The sequence below is a fragment of the Capra hircus genome, chromosome 2, assembly GCF_001704415.2.
Source record: "Capra hircus breed San Clemente chromosome 2, ASM170441v1, whole genome shotgun sequence".
NCBI classification, from domain to species: Eukaryota; Metazoa; Chordata; class Mammalia; order Artiodactyla; family Bovidae; genus Capra; species Capra hircus.
The window spans coordinates 99,195,448-99,217,489 of record NC_030809.1 but is presented as its reverse complement, the minus strand read 5'-3'; the positions used below and the strand labels follow the sequence as shown (position 1 = coordinate 99,217,489).

The following is a 22,042-nucleotide window of genomic DNA, read 5'->3' as shown; positions in this document are numbered from 1 at the left end:
TTGTTTTTAGGAGAGCAGTTATGTTGTTATTCAGTTGTTAATAACATTGCTTAAAATTTTGTGTTTTTCAGAAATAGCCAGACAAGCAGCACAAATAAAGCTTTTGAGAAAACTGCAAAAGCAGGAACAGGCTCGGGTTGCCAAAGAAGCTAAAAAACAACAAGGTTCGTGATTTAAATGGTAGCATCAACTTGAAGAGTGAGTATTGGGTAACTCACAAGAGGCATCTCTTCTTTGTTCCTTTTCTGATGATATCTGTGCTTTGATTTTTCATCATAGCAATAATTGCTGCTGAGGAGAAGCGAAAGCAAAAAGAACAGATAAAGATTATGAAACAACAGGTATGTTTATTGATTGGAACTGATTTTTAAAACACAGGCATTGTCTTGCTGTCTATATGTATATTTCTGTATGTGTATTGGACTTTCCAGGTGGATCGCTGGTAAAGAATTCACCTGCCAATGCAGGAGACACAAGTTTGATCCCTGAGTTGGGAAGATCCCCTGGAGAAGGAAACGGCATTATTTCCATTATTCTTGCTTGGAAAATCCCATGGACAGAGAAGCCTGGTGGGCTACAGTCTATGGGGTCACAAATAAGTCACACATAATTTAACAACTAAACAACAAATATGTACATTAGTTTCATTTTGATTTCTGAAATAACTGTATTTCACAGTAATACTATATATCTGTATTAAAAAGTTCTCTTTCATGAATTAAAATTCACTTCATTTTAAAACTAAGTCTTCTACACTGATTCAGTTCAGTTCAGTTCAGTTCAGTTCAGTTCAGTTCAGTCACTCAGTCGTATCTGACTCTTTGCGACCCCATGAATCGCAGCACGCCAGGCCTCCCTGTCCATCACCAACTCCCGGAGTTCACTCAGACTGACGTCCATCTAGTTAGTGATGCCATCCAGCCATCTCATCCTCTGTCGTCCCCTTCTCCTCCTGCCCCCAATCCCTCCCAGCATCAGGGTCTTTACCAATGAGTCAGCTCTTCACATGAGGTGGCCAAAGTATTGGAGTTTCAGCTTCAGCATTAGTGGTTGGTGCATAGACTTGGATTACTGTGATGTTAAATGGTTTGCCTTAGAAACAAACAGATCATTCTGTCAGTTTTTAGCTTGCACACAAGTACTGCATTTCAGACTTTTTTGTTGGTATGAGGACTACTACATTTCTTCTAAGGGATTCTTGCTCCAGTAGTAGATATAATGGTCATCTCAATTAAATTTGCCCATTTCAGTCCATTTTAGTTCGTTGATTCCTAAAATGTCGATGTTCACTCTTGCCATCTCCTGTTTGACCACTTCCTTTACCCTGATTGATGGATCTAGTATTCCAGGTTCCTATGTAGTATTGTTCTTTACTGTTTTACAGCTTATCCTATTTCCTGATGGCTAGAGATCCTTCAAATCTTATCAGCACTTTAAATTCAGCTTTGCTATCCTAAACTCTTAAGGTGGCTATGACCTAAACATACGTAGTTTTTAACTTCTCATCAAAGAAGCATCATAGTTCCAATGTCCCAGGAATGTTAATAATACCAATAAGTTTTCATCACGATATTTACCTGAGGGTAGTTTCAGAATGCCATCTAACTTATTCCTCATTGCCAGCAAAGTTAATCAAAGTAGTGCTTAGGTCTACTAACATAGTCGATTACATAATGTCTATTTTAAAGTCAGCATTAGTTCTAGAATAAAATAGTAGCATGTGCTTCTGGATCATTTATTCTACCTAGTAAGCCAATATCACCAGATAGTTTTCAAGGAAATATTCTGGAAGCTTGCAAAAGTATTATTATGAAATAGAAGGAACAAAGGCATTGGAATATAAAATACAGAGCTCTGTAGTTTCCTTTTGATTTAAATATTTACTTTCTATGAACTTTAGTTTTCTTTTAGTAAAATTTTATTTATTAGAAATTTTTTTTTTAGCCACACCATGTGGCATGCAGGATCTTAGTCCCCCAACTAGGGATCAAACTCATGCACCCGGCACTGGGAGCACAGACTCTTTAACTACTGGACTGCCAGGGAAGTCCCTAGTTTTCTATTAGGTAAAAAGAAGAAAAGTTCAACTCTTTTTATGATAAAAAAAGATATTTTATGTAAAGAGCTCAGTTCAGGTATTGGATACCCAATATTATAAGGTAAACCTATATTAAAGAAATTTATAAAAAATGTTTATCTCTGCTAATGCTAATGATACCACTACCAAATATATACACACGCACATATATATATTACATAAATATGTCATATATGTGCATGATATATATATCTCAATTTCAGGATAAAGCTTTAGACTGTACATAATATAAGAATTAAAAAAAGATGAAGATTTCATACCTGTCTATGTACATAAGAGAACAGTGAATGAGTTTTGCTGACTTGGGAACATACCACGTTATAGGATTGACAAAAGTGGAAAAATTAAATAAAGAGCATGCTTTATTTAGGTCTCATTTTCCAATCTAAATAAATACTTCAGATATGGATCAAGTACAGCTTTCTCTTGGAAATGAAACAAAAGATATATTAGGGCTTTTATTTTTTGCAAGCTACATTCAGTATTCAAAACTAACATAGGGTCAGTTCAGTTCAGTTCAGTCGCTCAGTTGTGTCCAACTCTTTGCGACCCCATGAATCGCAGCACACCAAGCCTCTCTGTCCAACATCAACTCCTGGAGTTCACTCAAACTCATGTCCATCAAGTTGGTGATGCCATCCAGCCATCTCATCCTCTGTCATCCCCTTCTCCTCCTGCCCCTAATCCCTCGCAGCGTCAGAGTCTTTTCCAATGAGTCAACTCTTCGCATGAAGTGGCCAAAGTATTGGAGTTTCAGCTTTAGCATCAGTCCTTCCAATGAAGGATAGGGTCACCAATAGCAAAATTATAGAATGTGAACAATCTTCTAAGATCAGAACACTAATTCCAGAAATCTCATTACCCTGCAATAGACTCCTGTAGAGGATTGGTAACATCAGTGTGCAGAAAAAAAAAAAAGAAATGTTTAAAAATACATTGACATGTAGCTTGAAAAGATACAACTAGCACCTGGAAATTCAAGCAGGTAATATAATTTTTCTTTAGTATAAGATGTGTTGGCTGTGGAAATAGTACAACAAATGCAGTTTGCCAGTAGGAAAATTTGAGTGTTTGGGGGAAACTGTGTATTATTATCATGAGTGCGAATTTGGGACTTTCAGAGGGGGTTATGAACATGAAATTGTTAACACTGTGCTTATAGCATATGAGATAATGTTTAAATCAAAATGTAAAGTTTTATCAAACTTTAGGTGGTCCTAAATTTGAAAATAATAACTAATACATTAAATTAAGACAATGTGAACAACAATTTTGTCATGTGAATAATTTTCTACAATGTTGCATTGTAATTAATCCTTTTGAAATTATATTACAGATTATTTCTGAATCTGTCTTACTGTAGTAGTTAAAATCAGTGTATCAATAATATTATATTATTCACCACCTAAAGTAAGAAATTATAGTATGGAAATTGTTAATAATAATCTATTACAGTTGCGTGGCACCGCACACTCTTTTAAGCATTTTCGATTTATTCATGTCATAGTGAGAAAGGACAAGTACCTCTCCCTGGTTTATGAAGAGTAGTTATTCTGTGCTCAAGGTTATGCAGGGAATGACAGTGACTCCAGATTAGCCTTACATTTCTCATTACTGTTTCTCTCTTATTCTGTCCTATATTTACTTCAAAATAGTTATAATTGCAAATACTTATAAAAATCCACAGGCTAAATGAGTTTAATCATATGGGTTTACCTGGTTTCTGTATACTTATGTAACATTTGTATTTTACAAATGGTTTTAAGAAACTTGATAAAATCACATTAATTTGACATGAGCATACATATATGATATTAAACTAAACAGTTAAATTTTACATCCTCTATGGGAAACTTTAGTAATTCTGTACTAATATCTTAAATTATTTGATTCTACTTAAATACTTTCCACCTGGATATTTAGTTTATTATCTTAAATTGTTATAATTTTTTCTACAGGAAAAAATTAAGAGAATACAACAAATCAGAATGGAAAAAGAGCTTCGAGCCCAGCAAATTCTAGAGGTAGAATTCTTAAATGTGATATGATTAAAGTAAATATAGTCACATATTTTAAAGTCTGCAAAATTGAAAATCTTACCTGTGTAGTCTCTCACTCTTACAGTATGTCCATCAGAAATTCTTTTCAAGCATAATGCATAGAGTAAGACCTTATTTAGCAAACTCATCTTATCCTAATAACCCGGGAAATAAGACAAAAGGAAAAACTTCTGAACAACCAGTGTAGGTGTCATACAGTTCATGGCTCAAAGTCGTGTTGTTTACTTCTAGAAAAATCATTAGAACTAATAGATATTTACTTTTAATTTAGAAATAAAACATTGCAAAAGTAAATTTTAAATGTAGGAACAGTTTAACCCGCTGTTTTTTCTGGCTTCTAATATGCCTTGCTTCCCTGGAAGCTGATGGAATAGGACTAGAGGACATATATTGGAATCAGTAAGTTAATAGCCACAAGATAGCAGGGAAAAATACAGGAAAACTGTATACAGGAAAACTCCAGCCAGCGTTTATAGGAATTCAACAGCCTAACAAGGTTGTCTGTAATCCTTTAGTTGACTAGCAGTTTTTAACACCTTATTATTGATAACTGAAAGGCATTACTCTATTAAACTGTACAGTATAATAACTGATATTCAGAATAATTGCCCCAAATCATCAAGAAAAAGCCAAATTATAGTTAGCATGCTGCTGCTGCTGCTGCTAAGTCACTTCAGTCATGTCCGACTCTGTGTGACCCCATAGATGGCAGCCCATCAGGCTCTTCCATTCCTGGGATTCTCCAGGCAAGAACACTGGAATGGGTTGCCATTTCCTTCTCCAGTGCATGAAAGTGAAAGTGAAATCGCTCAGTCGTGTCCGACTCTTAGCTACCCCATGGACGGCAGCACACCAGGCTCCTCTGTCCATGGGATTTTCCAGGCAAGAGTACTGGAGTAGGGTGCCATCACCTTCTCCTACTGTGTCTAAATAGTATATATCTCAAAAAAATAAAAAATAAATATACTATATATAAATAGTATATATCTCAAAATTTCCATCCAAAATTGTGAAAATAGTATATATCTCAAAATTTCCATCCAAAATTGTGAAAATAGTATATATCTCAAAATTTCCATCCAAAATTGTGAAAATAACATTCAGTGTTTAGCATTGGTGTACCCTCCCAGCTGGGGTTCCCTTTTGGCTTATCCGCATGTAGTGTAGGAGACATGGGTTGTATCCCTAGTTGGGAAGATCCCCTGGAGGAGTGCATGGCAACCCACTCCAGTGTTCTTGCCTGGAAAATCCTCGTGGACAGAGGAGCCTGGTGGGCTACAGTTCGTGGGGTCGCAAAGAGTCAGACACAACTGAGCGACTGAGCACACCACAGCCTCCCAGCTATTCAGGAAACTATTGCTATAGAGATGATTTATTCCCTGAGGGTGGCAAATAGCTGAAGCTTTCTTTTGTATGATTTTTCCTTCTAGAAATATACATATATTTCCTAACCCATTTTAAATAAATTTTAAAAATCCAAATCAAAAGTACTAATATCTTAAAGTAAATTAATAACTACTGAATAATTATGAAACTACTAGATAGTTAATGCCTTTAAGATTATGAAGCTCAGATTTGGCATCATGATCTTGATATTCAAAATGTACTTCAAGAAAGACTGTAAGTTTCCATTCTGTCTTTCTTGGAAACCTCGAATTTAATCACAATTAACAGCTAGAGAAAAATAGCTTATATTTACAGTTTAAAATCTACCCCATCTTCTTAATTTTATACAGTGATCATGTTTTACTTTTAAAAATCAGAAAAAAGCAAATATTATATAAAAAACTTTTTCTGTGATTGTTTTAATGTAAAATAATTATTTCAGACTTTTTTAATAGAACTGAAAAAAATCAAGAAAAGCTGACATATTCTAAGAAATTTTAAGAATTTTTTACATTTTAATGCTAATCTTTACATTAGAAATGAAAATTAGTTTGTAAATATAATATTAACTGTGAAAATCTGTAATTGTCTACATATATGTCACGTGTTGTTTTCTGTCTTATGAGTCACATAGCTCCATGTTCAAGTCATAGATTATTTTCAGGTTGCAGTACTGTTGTATGACTTTGAGACCTGTTTTCCATACACAGGCAAAAAAGAAAAAGAAGGAAGAAGCAGCAAATGCCAAATTATTGGAGGCCGAGAAACGAATAAAGGTTAGTTTAGATGAGAATCTGTTTTTTAAGAATAAAAATTATATGGTATTATCCTAGTATCAATTATCACTAACTCAATGGACATGGATTTGGGTAAACTCTGGGAGTTGGTGATGGACAGGGAGGCCTGGTGTGCTGCAGTTCATGGGGTCGCAAAGAGTCAGACATGACTGAGCGACTGAACTGAACTAATACTAGTATCGATTATATTAAAAATAGCCCTCCTCAAAATGACTCGTTGAAAAAAATGTTGATCATAGATAAAATGTGCATAATGTGTGTTTTTAGTGTTTATATATTGTATATACATTTTAATATTTTATTATACAGGTTCTGTGTGATACTTTGAGCTCTTTAAATAGCAGACATCAAATCAGAAATACAAACTATCACATAATACCTGAATATAGTATTAATGGATAAGATCTCCTCAGAGCTATTTATGTTCCAAATCCAGTTCTCTACTTAGATTATAATTTTCTCTTTGTCAATGTCTAGCAACTGTTCGTAAGTATTAAAAAGTGAAAAGCCTTCCAAAAACAAAACCTAGCTTTATCAGCTATCACTTACCAATACTAAAAATAGCCGTTGCTAGTTACTGTAACTTCGAATGTTGTTTGGAGCTGTTTTGGTTTTGATTTTCTGGCATGAAGCATGAGAGAGTTGGACCCTCATGCCCCTTCTAACCACTGCCCCCTGCCCCTACACACACACATTCCATCTCTTATCTTCCAATTTTTCTGATACTTCTTTACTGAAAATAAGCAGCCAAGTGGGCCTAACAATTCCAGAGATAGCTGCTACTATTACATTCAATTACATGATGGTGTGATCACTCACCTAGAGCCAAACATCCTGGAATGAGAAGTCAAGTGGGCCTTAGGAAACATCACTACAAACAAAGCTAGTGGAGGTGATGGAATTCCAGTTGAGCTATTTCAAATCCTAAAAGTTGATTCTGTGAAAGTGCTGCATTCATTATGCTAGCAAATTTGGAAAACTAAGCAGTGGCCACAGGAATGGAAAAAGTCATTTTTCATTCCAATCCCTAAGAAAGGCAATGCCAAAGAATGCTCAGATACCCCACAATTGCACTCATCTCACATGCTAGTAAAGTAATGCTTAAAATTCTCCAAGCCAGGCTTCAACAGTATGTGAACTGTGAACTTCCAGATGTTCAAGCCGGTTTTAGAAAAGGCAGAGGAACCAGAGATCAAATTGCCAATATCCGCTGGATCATAGAAAAAGCAAGAGTTTCAGAAAAACGTCTATTGACGTTTACTGACAATGCCAAAACCTTTGACTGTGTGGATCACAATAAACTGTGGAAAATTCTGAAAGAGATGGGAATACCAGACCACTTGACCTGCCTCTTGAGAAATCTGTATGTAGGTCAGGAAGGTACAGTTAGAACTGGACATAAAACAACAGACTGGTTCCAAATAGGAAAAGGAGTACGTCAAGTCTGTGTATTGTCACCCTGCTTATTTAACTTATACGCAGAGTATATCATGAGAAATGCTAGGATGGATGAAGCACAAGCTGGAATCAAGATGGCCAGGAGAAATATCAATAACCTCAGATATGCAGATGACACCACCCTTATGCCAAAAGCGAAAAAAAAACCTGAACTGAACTGAATTGATTACATCTTATAAAGCTAGGGAACCATTTGTCACCTTTTTTACATAGACTCTCTTACTTTGTTCTTCAGATTTCTACTCCTTTTCATGACTGCCCTTTATATTCACTTCATTCATATTTTAGCTTTATGAAATACTCATGTGGTGAGATTCACAGAATTACGTGCATTAAGCCCCACCCTTTTGAAATAATGCCCTCAATTGTAGGTGGACATAAAAATCTCAAATTTATCCCTTTGTCTCTTGTCACTCTCATTCCTGTACAGTGTGTGGAAATGATATAGATCCTGTTAATCATAGAGTTTTTAGGAATTTATATTCAGAGTGGAGAGAGTTTTAATCAGCTAGACATGTGGGTTGCTTTTTATGTTTTTTTTTTAAAGTGCCATTTGTATGTGATATACTCTGTCCATCTAGCTAGTCAGTTCTGTAAACATACCACTGAAGTGTGCTGTTAAGTCAGATGCTTGCTCTTATTATACAGTTTTTATGTATTAGGTAACCATATGAAGTTGCCACTTTATAAGTAAAAAAAAAATTAGATATTTGAAATTTCATGTGATTCAACCTAATAGAAAACTATAGAATCTCAGAAAAGGACTTTTAATATTTGTAGCATGTTTAAAATTTTTCCTAAAAATCATATATTAAAAGTTTTTTATTTTTAAGGAAAAAGAAATGAGAAGACAGCAAGCTGTTCTTCTAAAGCATCAGGTCTGTATCCATACAGTTATACAAATTTTGAAATGTAAATTTTATAATTTTTCTTATATCTAATTTTTGAAAAATCTTCAAAATATTTTCTTAAAAATTTCCAATGTAATTCCTGCTTAAATTCCTTGCTTTGGTATTGGTTTCTTTTGGGGGGTTAAAAATTGGTTTCATGACTCTGTGATTTCTGTTTCATAATGTTGTGCCAACTCTTTCTACCAGGAGTTGGAGAGGCATAGACTAGATATGGTATGGGTATGTTTATTTTTGTACATCTAACACCGCATTGTGATTTGGTTGTGATATGGTTGTCATAGCAATGCATAAAGTGTAGCACTGGCTGCTGTCATATTACATACTGCTGCATGGCTTTACAGCACAGTGCATTGCATACATCTGCTTGTCTATCTATAAAAGAAATACGGTATATATCCAAGATTTGTAATTGAATCTTGCAAGCCTTAAATAGGCTGCTGTCTAAAAGTTTACATTACTGATGTCACAGTGAAAGTTGGATCACTATACAATTAGATACAATTATGACCCATATTCTCCCATCATTCTAGATGCAAAACTGCCATTGAATACAATGGGAATTTTGGGTTAGTTTGATGAGAGAATATGAAATATATTCTGGTTTTATATAAATTTTAGAAATTTTTAGAAATATCCCTTTGGGTGAACCACATATATTTAAACAAAAAGAACGGTTTCAACATTATACCTGTGATTTTTTTTTTTTTAAATAAAAGGAGACTATCAAAGTAAGCTAGTGCTTACTTTATTTTCATACTGTGCCTTTTAGATTTAACTTGTGAGCCCATGGTGCAGCTTTAGTGGCTTTCAATACTGCATCAAGGGACAGACATCAGTAAACAGGAATATCTCATTTCATTGATGGTGTTATATGAACCATGACTAGTTTAAATTGGTGTTAAAGCTGTAAAAAAAACTTTCTAATTTGTCGGTGGATTATTGGATTTACAAAATGATAGTGTATTTGAAATAAAAGTAATTCTAAAACCGTGACGTAAAAGTGATTTTAAAGCAATTTCTGCCTGATCTAAATAAAAATTTAAGAACACAACCTTTAGTTTAATTGGCTATAGTACATATTTGTGGTTTTTCTAATAGCAGATGTAAGGTAACTGACCTGTTCCAGCCAACCATTATGCTTTTTGTTCTGCCAGCTTTTGAAGGAGCATCACAACTGACCATAAGTAAATCTTGTATGCTTCTGTTTACACTGTCTCCATGTTCATTGCTTTACCTTTTTGCTTTTGATTGTTCTTGTATTTGCTTTCTAAACCTGAACTAAAACATGCACAGACTGGCCATTCTTGTCTTATATTTAGTATTTACTGTGACTTGTCTATAAATGCTAAACATGCTATACAGAGTTTTTTGTTTTGTTTTGTTTCTCCATTTGAAGATCAAACTGTTAACTATGATTGAGTTATATTCCTAATTTTATCTGGCTTAATAGGAACGAGAGAGAAGGCGACAACATATGATGCTTATGAAAGCTATGGAAGCTCGTAAAAAGGCAGAAGTAAGTGTATATTTCTTGAAAAATATTATCTTACCATAAATTAGTATTTTTCTTAAACTACTTCTTTGACTCTTCAAAATATAATTGTTTTGGAGTATGGGTTTGTCATGGTTTACTGATTTTCATAAACAAACCAAAGGTTAGAGATAGTAACTAAGTGTTAGAACATAAAAGAATGTAGGAAGGATTCCAATGTATGATTTAATTTTCTTGGCTGAGATTTTAATTACCTTTTTTAGATACAATGAATGGCATTCATTTGGATCAAAGTAGCTATTTCTCAGAGAAGAAAATGGCTACCCATTCCAGTATTCTTGCCTGGAAAATCCCAGGGACAGAGGAGCCTGGTGGGCTGCTGTCCATAGGGTCGCACAGAGTTGGACATGACTGAACCGACTTAGCATGCATGCATGCATTCATTGGAGAAGGAAATGGCAACCTACTCCAGTATTCTTGCCTGGAGAATCCCAGGGACAGAGATGCCTGGTGGGCTCCCATCTGTGGGGTCGCACAGAGTCGGAAATGACTGAAGTGACTTGGCAGCAGCTATTTCTTACTGTGACCAGAGTTTCACAAAATTTATATTACAGCATGTGTAGACAAGTTCTGTATGTCCTCATTCAAACGTCACTCAGTCATGGACTTTTGCCCTCAAAATTATTCTTTAACATTCTGTGTGTAAAATTAGGCCTGGGTACTATCCTTGAAATAAGACTTTTACCATACAATTCAGAACAAGAAAATTATTGAAATGTCAAAATGAGCTTATATGGATTTTAATAGAAATCAGTTAAAGATTAAAAAATGTTACAAAGGAATGCATTATAACAGTTGAATAGAGGTATAGCCGTAATAATCAGGCTTCCCAGTTGGGTCAGCGGTAAAGAATCCACCTGCAGGAAAGGCAGGTTCGATCCCTGGATCAGAAAGATCCCCTGGAGAAGGAAATGGCAACCCAGTCCAGTGTTCTTGCCTGGAAAATCCTATTGCAGAGGAGCCTAGTGGGCTGCAGTCCATGAGGTCACAAAAGAGTTAGACACAACTTAGCGACTAAATGACAATGTTATAACCAGTGCTTTGAAGTAACAGAGACTCAGACACACATGCTAACTCTAAACCAACTTGATTTAGCTCTTCACGTTCTTTGTTTTATAAAATTGATATAATGATTCTTGTATCTCCTATGATTATAAGATTATCAACTGGGATAAACATTTAATAAATAATAATTAATGAAAATCAGACAGTTTGGCCTAGAAGTTGAGAGCCCTATATTTCAGATTTTGGATCTCAACTCTGGCTTAAACTATATATTTCTGATATAAAGACACAGTATATGTATTGTTTAGGAACTTGGACATTGTAACCAATGATCGGGATTTGAATTCTTGTTTCAGTACATTCCAGCTCTATGACTTTGGGCAAGTTATTTAACCTCTCTGTGATTCAGTTTTTTTTTTTTTTTGGTCTGTAAAATGGAGTTGACACTACTTCCTATTTCATCGGGTTTGTAGTTATGATTAAATGGGTGTGTGTCTAGATAAGTGTAAATGTAAAGTTCTTGGAACAGTGCCTGGTACCACATCAGTTCAGTTCAGTCGCTCAGTTGTGTCCGACTCTTTGCGACCCCATGAATCGCAGCATGCCAGGCCTCCCCAAACACATAGTGCCTATTTATTAAGACAAGTCACTTATTACTATATAGGTGGTGTTTTCCTTACGTGTTAATTATCCAGGACCACTGACACCCTGTACATCTAACATCATAACATGGATTTATAACTATAATCTCTGAAAAATGACAGGCAGTGAAAGAGAGAGGTAATGGATTCCAGGAATGGACATGGCTGTGAACTCTGTTGCCTTCTGAATGCATTGGTGTGAAGAGTAGGGAAGGGGATTAATTAAAATCCTGAGAGCTCAACCTAATTTTCTCCTATCTGAAGAGATGGGAACTGAGGGAGTAACTCAGGGTAAAGGCCTGGAATATTCCTCAGAAGACAAGTTCTTCCCTAGTAAGTGTTCTTTTTACTAGAATGACTAAGAAAAATTAGGGCTTGTCATTCTGATTTTTCCTGCTGGAGAAGAAAGGTTAAAGAAAGGCAGAGCATTATCTCCAGATATATGGGCTTTAGTGCAAGAGGACATCCAAGAGAATAGTAAAGATAAGGCCATCCAAGGGGAAAAAGAAATCATCCAAGGGGAAAAAGAAATCATCCAAGGGAAATGATGCTCAGGTTAAGAGACACCCAGAAGACCCAAAAGTCGTGACCTCTTCCGTTGGTTTCCCATATTTGCTTCTGTGCCTGGGAAGAGAGTAAAGAAAGCTGCTGAAGAGAGGTGAGTAAAATCTGCATTGAGTAGAAAGTAGTAGCCACAGGATCAATGAAGATAGTTAAGATGAAATCTTCTAAGAATCCCTCAAGAACCAAGAGCACTTTTCTTGGGAAAAGAATATTCCCTTGATTAGATAGAGTGAAATCAGGTACAGTGCTTCCAGTAAAACTTGGAAAGGGATATGAAGAACCAGGTGCAGCTCTCCCTCTTCTAGCTACCTTCATTCTCAGAAAAAACAAATATTGTTAGCATACAAAAACCAATACAGTATTGTAAAGCAAAATAAAGTAAAAATAATAAAAATAAATAAAAATAACACCCCCCCAAAAATAAATGACTCACTCTTCAATTTAAAGTACTTACGAATATAAAAACAATTATCACATAAAGTGAGAAGAAACTAAAGGAAGATTAAACCACCTGTATTGGAGAAATACACGTTCTTGATAGGGCTGCCCATATCAAACATGAGTAACTGGAAAAGAAATGTCAAGAAAACCATGCCAAAATATTAAACCAAAAACTATGTGTGTGTGTGCACATGTGCATATATACATAAAGTAATAGCCTAAAGCATAGTAACCTAAAGGAACTTGGCTTTCTCTGCTTTCATTCTTGCTTTTCTGAGTTCTCTCTACACATTCTAAGAGACTGAGCAGCCTCTTAGAGCAGAGCAGCCTAAGTGATCTTTTCAGAAAACACAGTCCAGTGGCTTCTTATTATAATTGTAATGAAGTCCACTGTACAATTTGTACCTGATATAGTATATTCCAGCCATTTTGGCTTTTTATTATTCCTAAACAAAGGATTTTTCCTATTTGATGTTCTTCCACCAAATATTCAAGTGTATCTTATTTATTCTTCAGTGATAGATCAAATTTTAACTTATAAGAGAGGCCTTCCCAGAACACTTAATTTTGCCTTTTCTTACACCTAACCTCTAGAACTCTATCCCATTATCTTATTTTATACTTGTTTATAGTTTATCTTCTCCCAGATTGTAAGATCTATGCAGACAGGAATCTTGCATACCATTGTATCATAAGTGTTGTGATTAGAGCCAGCATTATAGTGGTGCTTAGAAAATTGTTGTTGAATAAATGAATGAGTTGAAATGAAAGTGACAGTTAAAGTACTAAGAAAACAAGTTGAGGATAAAACAAAATCATTAAAGAAAGTATATTATATGTTTCTGTCTATATAATGTTCTTTATGTAATAAAAATTACTATATTCATGGTGAATTTTACACTTAAGGGATTATTATTTAAAATAATACAATAACATATGTCATAAATAATCCTGTATCAGAATGTTTGAGAGAATCCCATGAGTAAAGTTCTTAAGATGTTACTATTCTCTGATAACTATGAACATGTGAACAGGATGAGGTAATTTTACCATTTTAGCAGTTATTAAGACTTTTTTGGCCACACCATGTGACATTCAGGATCCCAGACTGGGAACTGAATCCACACCTCCTGCACTGGGATCACAGAGATGGAACCACGGGACTACCGTGGACGTTCTCAGTTATTCAGATTTTAAATTGCATTCCTCTACTGAATTATACCTATAGATTTTAGTAATGAACTAAGTATTTTTTTAAATTTCTTAAAATACTATTATATATAGTTCAGTTCAGTTGCTCAATCTTGTCCGACTCTTTACAACGCCATGAATTGCAGCACGCCAGGCTTCCCTGTCCATCACCAACTCCCGGAGTTCACCCAAACCCATGTCCATCAAGTCGGTGATGCCATCCAGCCATCTCATCCTCGGTCGTCCCCTTCTCCTCCTGCCCCCAATCCCTCCCAGCATCAGAGTCTTTTCCAATAAGTCAACTCTTCGCATGAGGTGGCCAAAGTATTGGCATTTCAGCTTTAGCATCAGTCCTTCCAATGAACACCCAGGACTGATCTCCTTTAGAATGGACTGGTTGGATCTCCTTGCAGTCCAAGGGACTCTCAAGAGTCTTCTCCAACACCACAGTTCAAAAGCATCAATTCTTCGGTGCTCAGCTTTCTTCACAGTGCAACTCTTACATCCATACATGACCACTGGAAAAACCATAGCCTTGACTAGATGGACCTTTGTTGGCAAAATAGTATCTCTGCTTTTGAATATGCTGTCTAGGTTGGTCATAACTTTCCTTCCAAGGACTAAGCATCTTTTAATTTCATGGCTGCAGTTACTATCTGTAGTGATTTTGGAGCCCAAGAAAATAAAGTATGACACTGTTTCTACTGTTTCCCCATCTATTTGCCATGAAGTGATGGGACCAGATGCCATGATCTTTATCTTCTGAATGTTGAGCTTTAAGCAAACTTTTTCACTCTCCTCTTTCACTTTCATCAAGAAGCTTTTTAGTTCCTCTTCATTTTCTGCCGTAAGGGTGGTGTCATCTGCATATCTGAGGTTATTGATATTTCTCCTGGCAATCTTGATTCCAGCTTGTGCTTCTTCCAGCCCAGCGTTTCTCATGATGTACTCTGCGTAGAAGTTAAATAAGCAAGGTGACGATATACAGCCTTGACGTAATCCTTTTCCTATTTGGAAGCAGTCTGTTGTTCCATGTCCAGTTCTAACTGTTGCTTCCTGACCTGCATACAGTTTCTCAAGAGGCAAGTCAGGTGGTCAGCTATTCCCATCTCTTTCAGAATTTTCCACAGTTTATTCCGATCCACACATTCAAAGGCTTTGGCATAGTCAATAAAGCACATGTTTTTTCTGGAACTCTCTTGCTTTTTCCATGATCCAGCGGATGTTGGCAATTTGATCTCTGGTTCCTCTGCCTTTTCTAAAACCACCTTGAACATCTGGAAGTTCACAGTTCACATATTGCTGAAGCCTGGTTTGGAGAATTTTGAGCATTACTTTACTAGCGTGTGAGATGAGTGCAATTGTGCAGTAGTTTGAGCATTCTTTGGCATTACCTTTCTTTGGGATTGGAATGAAAACTGACCTTTTCCAGTCCTGTGGCCACTGGTGAGTTTTCCAAATTTGCTGGCATATTGAGTGCAGCACTTTCACAGCATCATCTTTCAGGGTTTGAAATAGCTCAACTGAAATTCCATCACCTCCACTAGCTTTGTTCATAGTGATGCTTTCTAAGGCCCACTTGACTTCACATGCCAGGATGTCTGGCTCTAGGTGAGTGATCACTCCATCATGATTATCCGGGTCGTGAAGCTCTTTTTTGTACAGTTCTTCTATGTATTCTTGCCACCCCTTCTTCATATCTTCTGCTTCGTTAGGTCCATACCATTTCTGTTCTTTATCGAGCCCATCTTTGCATGAAGTGTTCCCTTGGTATCTCTAATTTTCTTGAAGAGATCTTTAGTGTTTCCCATTCTGTTCTTTTCCTCTATTTCTTTGCATTGATTGCTGAGGAAGGCTTTCTTATCTCTCCTTGCTAGTCTTTGGAACTCTGCATTCAGATGCTTATATCTTCCTTTTCTCCTTTGCTTTTTGCTTCTCTTCTTTTCACAGCTATTTGTAAGGATCCCCAGGAGCCATTTTGCTTTTTTGCATTTCTTTTCCATGGTGATGATCTTGATCCCTGTCTCCTGTACAATGTCACGAACCTCCAACCATAGTTCATCAGGCACTCTGTCTATCAGATCTAGTCCCTTAAATGTATTTCTCACTTCCACTGTATAATTATAAGGGATCTGATTTAGGTCATACCTGAATGGTCTAGTGGTTTCCCCTACTGTCTTCAATTTAAGTCTGAATTTGGCAATAAGGAGTTCATGATCTGAGCCACAGTCCGCTCCCGGTCTTATTTTTGTTGGCTGTATAGAGCTTCTCCATCTTTGGCTGCAAAGAATATAATCAATCTGATTTTGGTGTTGACCATCTGGTGATGTCCATGTGTAGAGTCTTCTCTTGTGTTGTTGGAAGAGGGTGTTTGCTATGACCAGTGTGTTCTCTTGGCAAAACTCTATAAGCCTTTGCCCTGCTTCATTCTGTATTCCAAGACCAAATTTGCTTGTTACCCCAGGTGTTTCTTGACTTCCTACTCTTTGCATTCTAGACCCTTATAATGAAAAGGACATCTTTTTCGGGTGTTAGTTCTAAAAGGTCTTGTAGGTCTTCATAGAACCATTCAACTTTAGCTTCTTCAGCATTACTGGTTGGGGCATAGGCTTGGATTACTGTGGTAGTGAATGGTTTGCCTTGGAAATGAACAGAGATCATTCTGTCATTTTTGAGACTGCATCCAAGTACTGCATTTGGGACTCTTTTGTTGACCATGATGGCTACTCCATTTCTTCTGAGGGATTCCTGCCCACAGTAGTAGATATAATGGTCATCTGAGTTAAATTCACCCATTCCAGTCCATTTTAGTTCGCTGATTTCTAGAATGTTGACTTTCACTCTTGCCATCTCCTGTTTGACCACTTCCAATTTGCCTTGATTCATGGACCTAACATTCCAGTTTCCTATGTAATATTGCTCTTTATAGCATCGGACCTTGCTTCTATCACCAGTCACATCCACAACTGGGTATTTTTGCTTTGGTTCCATCCCTTTATTCTTTCTGGGGTTATTTCTCCACTGATCTCCAGTAGCATATTGGGCACCTACTGACCTGGGGAGTTCCTCTTTCAGTATCCTATCATTTTGCCTTTTCATGCTGTTCATGGGGTTCTCAAAGCAAGAATACTGAAGTGGTTTGCCATTCCCTTCTCTAGTGGACCACATTCTGTCAGACCTCTCCACCATGACTTGCACGTCTTGGGTGGCCCCACACGGCATGACTTAGTTTCGTTGAGTTAGACAAGGCTGTTGTCCGTGTGATCAGATTGAGTAGTTTTCTGTGATTATGGTTTCAGTGTGTTTGCCCTCTGATGCCCTCTCGCAACACCTACCATCTTACTTGGGTTTCTCTTACCTTGGATGTGGGGTATCTCTTCACGGCTGCTCCAGCATATTGCAGTCGCTGCTCCTTAGCTTGGAGGAGGGGTATCACCTCAGGGCTGCCCCTCCTGACCTTGAATGTGGAGTAGCTCCTCTCGTCCCTCCTGCGCCTGTGCTGCTGCCGCACCTTGGACATGGGGTGGCTTCTCTCGGCCGCCGCCCCTGACCTTGGACCTGGGGTAGCTCCTCTTGCCTGTCACCCCTGACCTCGGGCGTGGGGTAGCTCCTCTCGGCTGCCACCCCTGACCTTGGGTGTGGGGTAGCTCCTCCGCGCTTCTGCGCAGTACATTGCAACTATTATGTACACAGCATTAAATTAGATGCTGCAGGAAAAGCAGAAAATGTTAAGGATACTTTTTATCATATCAGAGAGATAACACTTTACAGTATAAGTGGTAACTAGGTGTATATTTGTACTGATAATCCAAACTTTCACCATATATTTTATATAAAGTTACCCCTTGGTGAATATTAACAAATTACTACTAAATGTACTTGTTCATTTCTTCATTGTTACTTAACATTCTCAAGGTATGACTGGTGTCATGCCAATATTGGGCATATCTTGGCTTCATATTCTGCATCTTATTACCTCCTAATAGCTCAGTTGCATTTTTTTCTTTTACTAACTGTTAAAAGAACAAATTTTACTGTAGGTTAAAGCCATATAGTACTTAGGCAGGGCTAACTCAAAATTCTGAAATGACCTAGTGTAACCTTTAATTCTAAACTTTAATACTTTTAGAATGTAATTATTAAGTTGTAAAGAAAAAATAAGATGTTATAGGTAATCTTTAAAAAATTGATGTTAAAAAACTAATTGCTTCCACCTTGTTAATCAGAAATCTCTTGTAACATCTGAATTTAGTCCAAGAAACTCCTCCTAGTCATCAAAGTGAAAAGGTAACACAGGTACCATTTTCATGTTTCTTTGTGTACACGACACTGATCCTACTTTTTGATTTACTATTAATATATTTTTCACTAAAAATACCCCAAATTTATATTAGTCCTCTAGCTTAGATATGTAATTTCTATATTTTTTCTTTAACCTATAATTAATAAGAATATACAGACATATAAATTACCTTATTTGTTTTTCTTATATTAATTTTAATATATTATCATAGTTAATAAATATTTTTATATTTAATATTTTTAGCCTTGTGAAGGTTTATATGCTGATGTAACTCAAGTCTTATGAAATATATGTGCTTTAATTATTACTAATCATTGGAAACTCAAGTTGGTTTCAGCAGTGTGACAAAGTAGCTCCAAATCTACTGTTTTCATTTACAAAAACTTCAAACTATGTCAATCACAAATTCATGAACACTTTAGTCATATTATCTGAATAATCATGAGAGCAGTCTTAAGAGTCTTTTATATATCTCCCCAAGAATCAATAAACACAAAAGGTTGTTAAACATGCGTCTATTACAGAATAACTATGTCAGCACTTTAGGCGACAAAGCCATAAAACAGAAGAGAGTAGTTCAAGTTTCAGACGTCATCTAATAATTTGTATGCAGAAAAAGTGTATAACCCCTCAAGTCATGAGAATATTTTTATAATCCTATATTTATATTAATCATTACTTAGTGAAAAATAAAGTAGAATAGCCCATATACATACTTTTGTTTAAGCAAACCCATTTTTCTATTGAAGATGTGTGTACTTATATGACATACTTCTGTATTGTACTTTATCTGGTGGCTCAGAGGTTAAAGTGTATGCCTGCAATGCAGTAGACCTGGGTTCAATCCTTGGCTCGGGAAGATCCCTTGGAGAAGGAAATGGCAACCCACTCCAGTATTCTTGCTGGAGAATCCCATGCATGGAGGAGCCTGGTGGGCTACAACCCATGTGGTCACAAAGAGTCGGACAAGACTTGAGTGACTTCACTCACTTTAATTTTAATTTTAAAATTCAGTTACCTTTATTTTTTTTTTCAGCAGAACAAGATTTACTTCTCTTTTAACCAAATTCTTATAGAACCACATAAGACAGTTCATACAGATCATGATTTAGGAAGGTCTTCCTCAGTCTGAATCTTTAGATCACCAGAGACAAAAGAATAGGCTCTCAAGACCATATCACTCTGTCATAGGCAATAGGATCTGTCCTGTTAGATTTGATTATACTTTTTCTTTTTTTCAGGTCCATCTTTTTTTTTTTTTTTTTTTTTGCTGTATCAGGTGTTAGTTGAGACATGTGGGATCTTCCTTGTGTCATGTGGAATCTTTCCTTGTGGCACTCCGTCTCTCCAGTTGTGTTGCATAGGCTCAGTAGCTGTGGCACACAGGCTTATTTGCTCCCTGGCATGTGGAATTTTAGTTCCTGGACCAGGGATCGAACCCACATCCTCTGCATTGCAAGGCAGATTCTTTACCACTGGACCACCAGGGAAGTCCCCTCAGGTACATCTTAAATTTCAAAAATTTAGACTGTTATCCTTCAGCATTGATTTTTGTCTCTTTCCACACAGTTGAAGGCTTTGGCACCGTCAATAAAGCAGAAATAGATGTCTTTCTGAAACTCTCTTGCTTTTTCAAACATCCAGCGGATGTTGGCAATTTGATCTCTGGTTCCTCTGCCTAGCTTGAACGTATGGAAGTTCATGGTTCACGTATTGCTGAAGGCTGGCTTGGAGAATTTTGAGCATTACTTTACTAGCATGTGAGATAAGTGCAATTGTGTGGTAGTTTGAGCATTCTTTGGCATTGCCTTTCTTTGGGATTGGAAGCCTTTGACTGTGTGGATCACAATAAACTGTGGAAAATTCTGAAAGATAGGAATACTAGACCACCTGAACTGCCTCTTGAGAAACCTGTATGTAGGTCAGGAAGCAACAGTTAGAACTGGACATGGAACAACAGACTGGTTCCAAATAGGAAAAGGAGTATGTCGAGGCTGTATATTGTCAACCTGCTTATTTAACTTATATATGGAGTACATCATGAGAAACGCTGGCCTGGAGGAAGCACAAGCTGGAATCAGGATTTCTGGGACAAATATCAATAACCTCCGATATGCAGATGACACCACCCTTATAGCAGAAAGTGAAGAACTAAAGAGCCTCTTGATGAAAGTGAAAGAGGAGAGTGAAAAAGTGGGCTTAAAGCTCAACATTCAGAAAAGGAAGATCATGGCATCTGGTCCCATCACTTCATGGCAAATAGATGGGGAAACAGTGGAAACAGTGGCTGACTTTATTTTGAGGGGCTCCAAAATTACTGCAGATGGTGATTGCAGCCATGAAATTAAAAGATGCTTAGTCCTTGGAAGGAAAGTTATGACCAACCTAGACAGCACATTAAAAAGCAGAGACATTACTTTGTCAACAAAAGTCCATCTAGTCAAGGCTATGGTTTTTCCAGTGGTCGTGTATGGATGTTAGAGTGGACTATAAAGAAAGCTGAACACCGAAGAATTGATGCTTTTGAACTGTGGTGTTGGAGAAGACTCTTGAGAGTCCCTTGGACTGCAAGGAGATCCAACCAGTCCATCCTAAAGGAGATCAGTCCTGGGTGTTCATTGGAAGGACGATGTTGAAGCTGAATCTCCAATACTTTGGCCACCTGATGTGAAGAGCTGACTCATTTAAAAAGACCCTGATGCTGTGCAAGATTGGGGGAAGGGGGAAAAGGGAACGACAAAGGATGAGATGGTTGGATGGCATCACTGACTCAATAGACATGAGTTTGGGTAGACGAAGGCAGTTGGTAAGGGACAGAGAGGCCTGGCATGCTGCGGTTCATAGGGTCCCAAAGAGTCAGACACGACTGAGTGACTGAACTGAACTGAACTGATTCATCTTGCTCCTTGGGAATACCAAGGAAAGAACTATAAACTGTGATAACATTTCTTGTAGGAGATCATAATACAACAACCTCATGGTTACTTTGGAGTATTACCTAGAAGTCAAAAAACAAAGTTTCTTTCAATGTACCCATTTCTTAAGTTTGCCTAAAAGTCTGTGATTTATTTTTTTTTTTATTGGAGGCTAATTACTTTAAATGAATGTGCCATGGTATACATGTGTTCCCCATCCTGACCCTCCCTCCCACCTCCCTCTCCATCCCATCTCTCAGGGTCATCCCAGTGCACCAGCCCTGAGTACCCTGCTTCATGCATCAAACCTGGAATGGTGATCTGTTTCATATATGATAATACACATGTTTCAATGCTTTTCTCACATATCATCCCACCCTCGCCTTCTCCCATGTAGTCCAACAGTCTGTTCTTTACATCTGTGTCTCTTTTGCTGTCTTGCATATAGTGTCATCATTACCATCTTTCTAAATTCCATATGTATGCATTAGTATACTGTATTGGTGTTTTTCTTTCTGGCTTACTTCACTCTGTATAATAGGCTCCAGTTTCATCCACCTCATTAGAACTGATTCAAATGTATTTTTAATGGCTGAGTAATACTCCATTGTGTATATGTACCACAGCTTTCTTATCCATTCATCTGCTGATGGACATCTAGGTTGCTTCCATGTCCTGGCTATTATAAACAGTGCTGCGATGAACATTGGGGTACATGTG

At 37.0% G+C, this 22,042-nt stretch overlaps 1 protein-coding gene across 15 annotated transcripts in view; it reads left to right on the top strand.

The window, feature by feature from the left end:
- The window catches only part of BAZ2B (bromodomain adjacent to zinc finger domain 2B), a 329,956-nt gene that overhangs the window by 247,328 nt on the left and 60,586 nt on the right, over window positions 1-22,042 (top strand). For 10 of the 15 annotated variants that reach the window (XM_018063465.1, XM_018063482.1, XM_018063509.1 and 7 more), the window contains 7 exons: window positions 72-164; window positions 280-341; window positions 4,057-4,122; window positions 6,255-6,320; window positions 8,633-8,677; window positions 8,897-8,929; window positions 10,161-10,226. In XM_018063465.1, the coding sequence (XP_017918954.1) occupies window positions 72-164; window positions 280-341; window positions 4,057-4,122; window positions 6,255-6,320; window positions 8,633-8,677; window positions 8,897-8,929; window positions 10,161-10,226 (431 nt within the window). The remainder of the gene's footprint in view (window positions 1-71; window positions 165-279; window positions 342-4,056; window positions 4,123-6,254; window positions 6,321-8,632; window positions 8,678-8,896; window positions 8,930-10,160; window positions 10,227-22,042) is intronic. The other 5 variants (XM_005676091.3, XM_005676089.3, XM_018063458.1 and 2 more) reach the window with 2 other exon arrangements.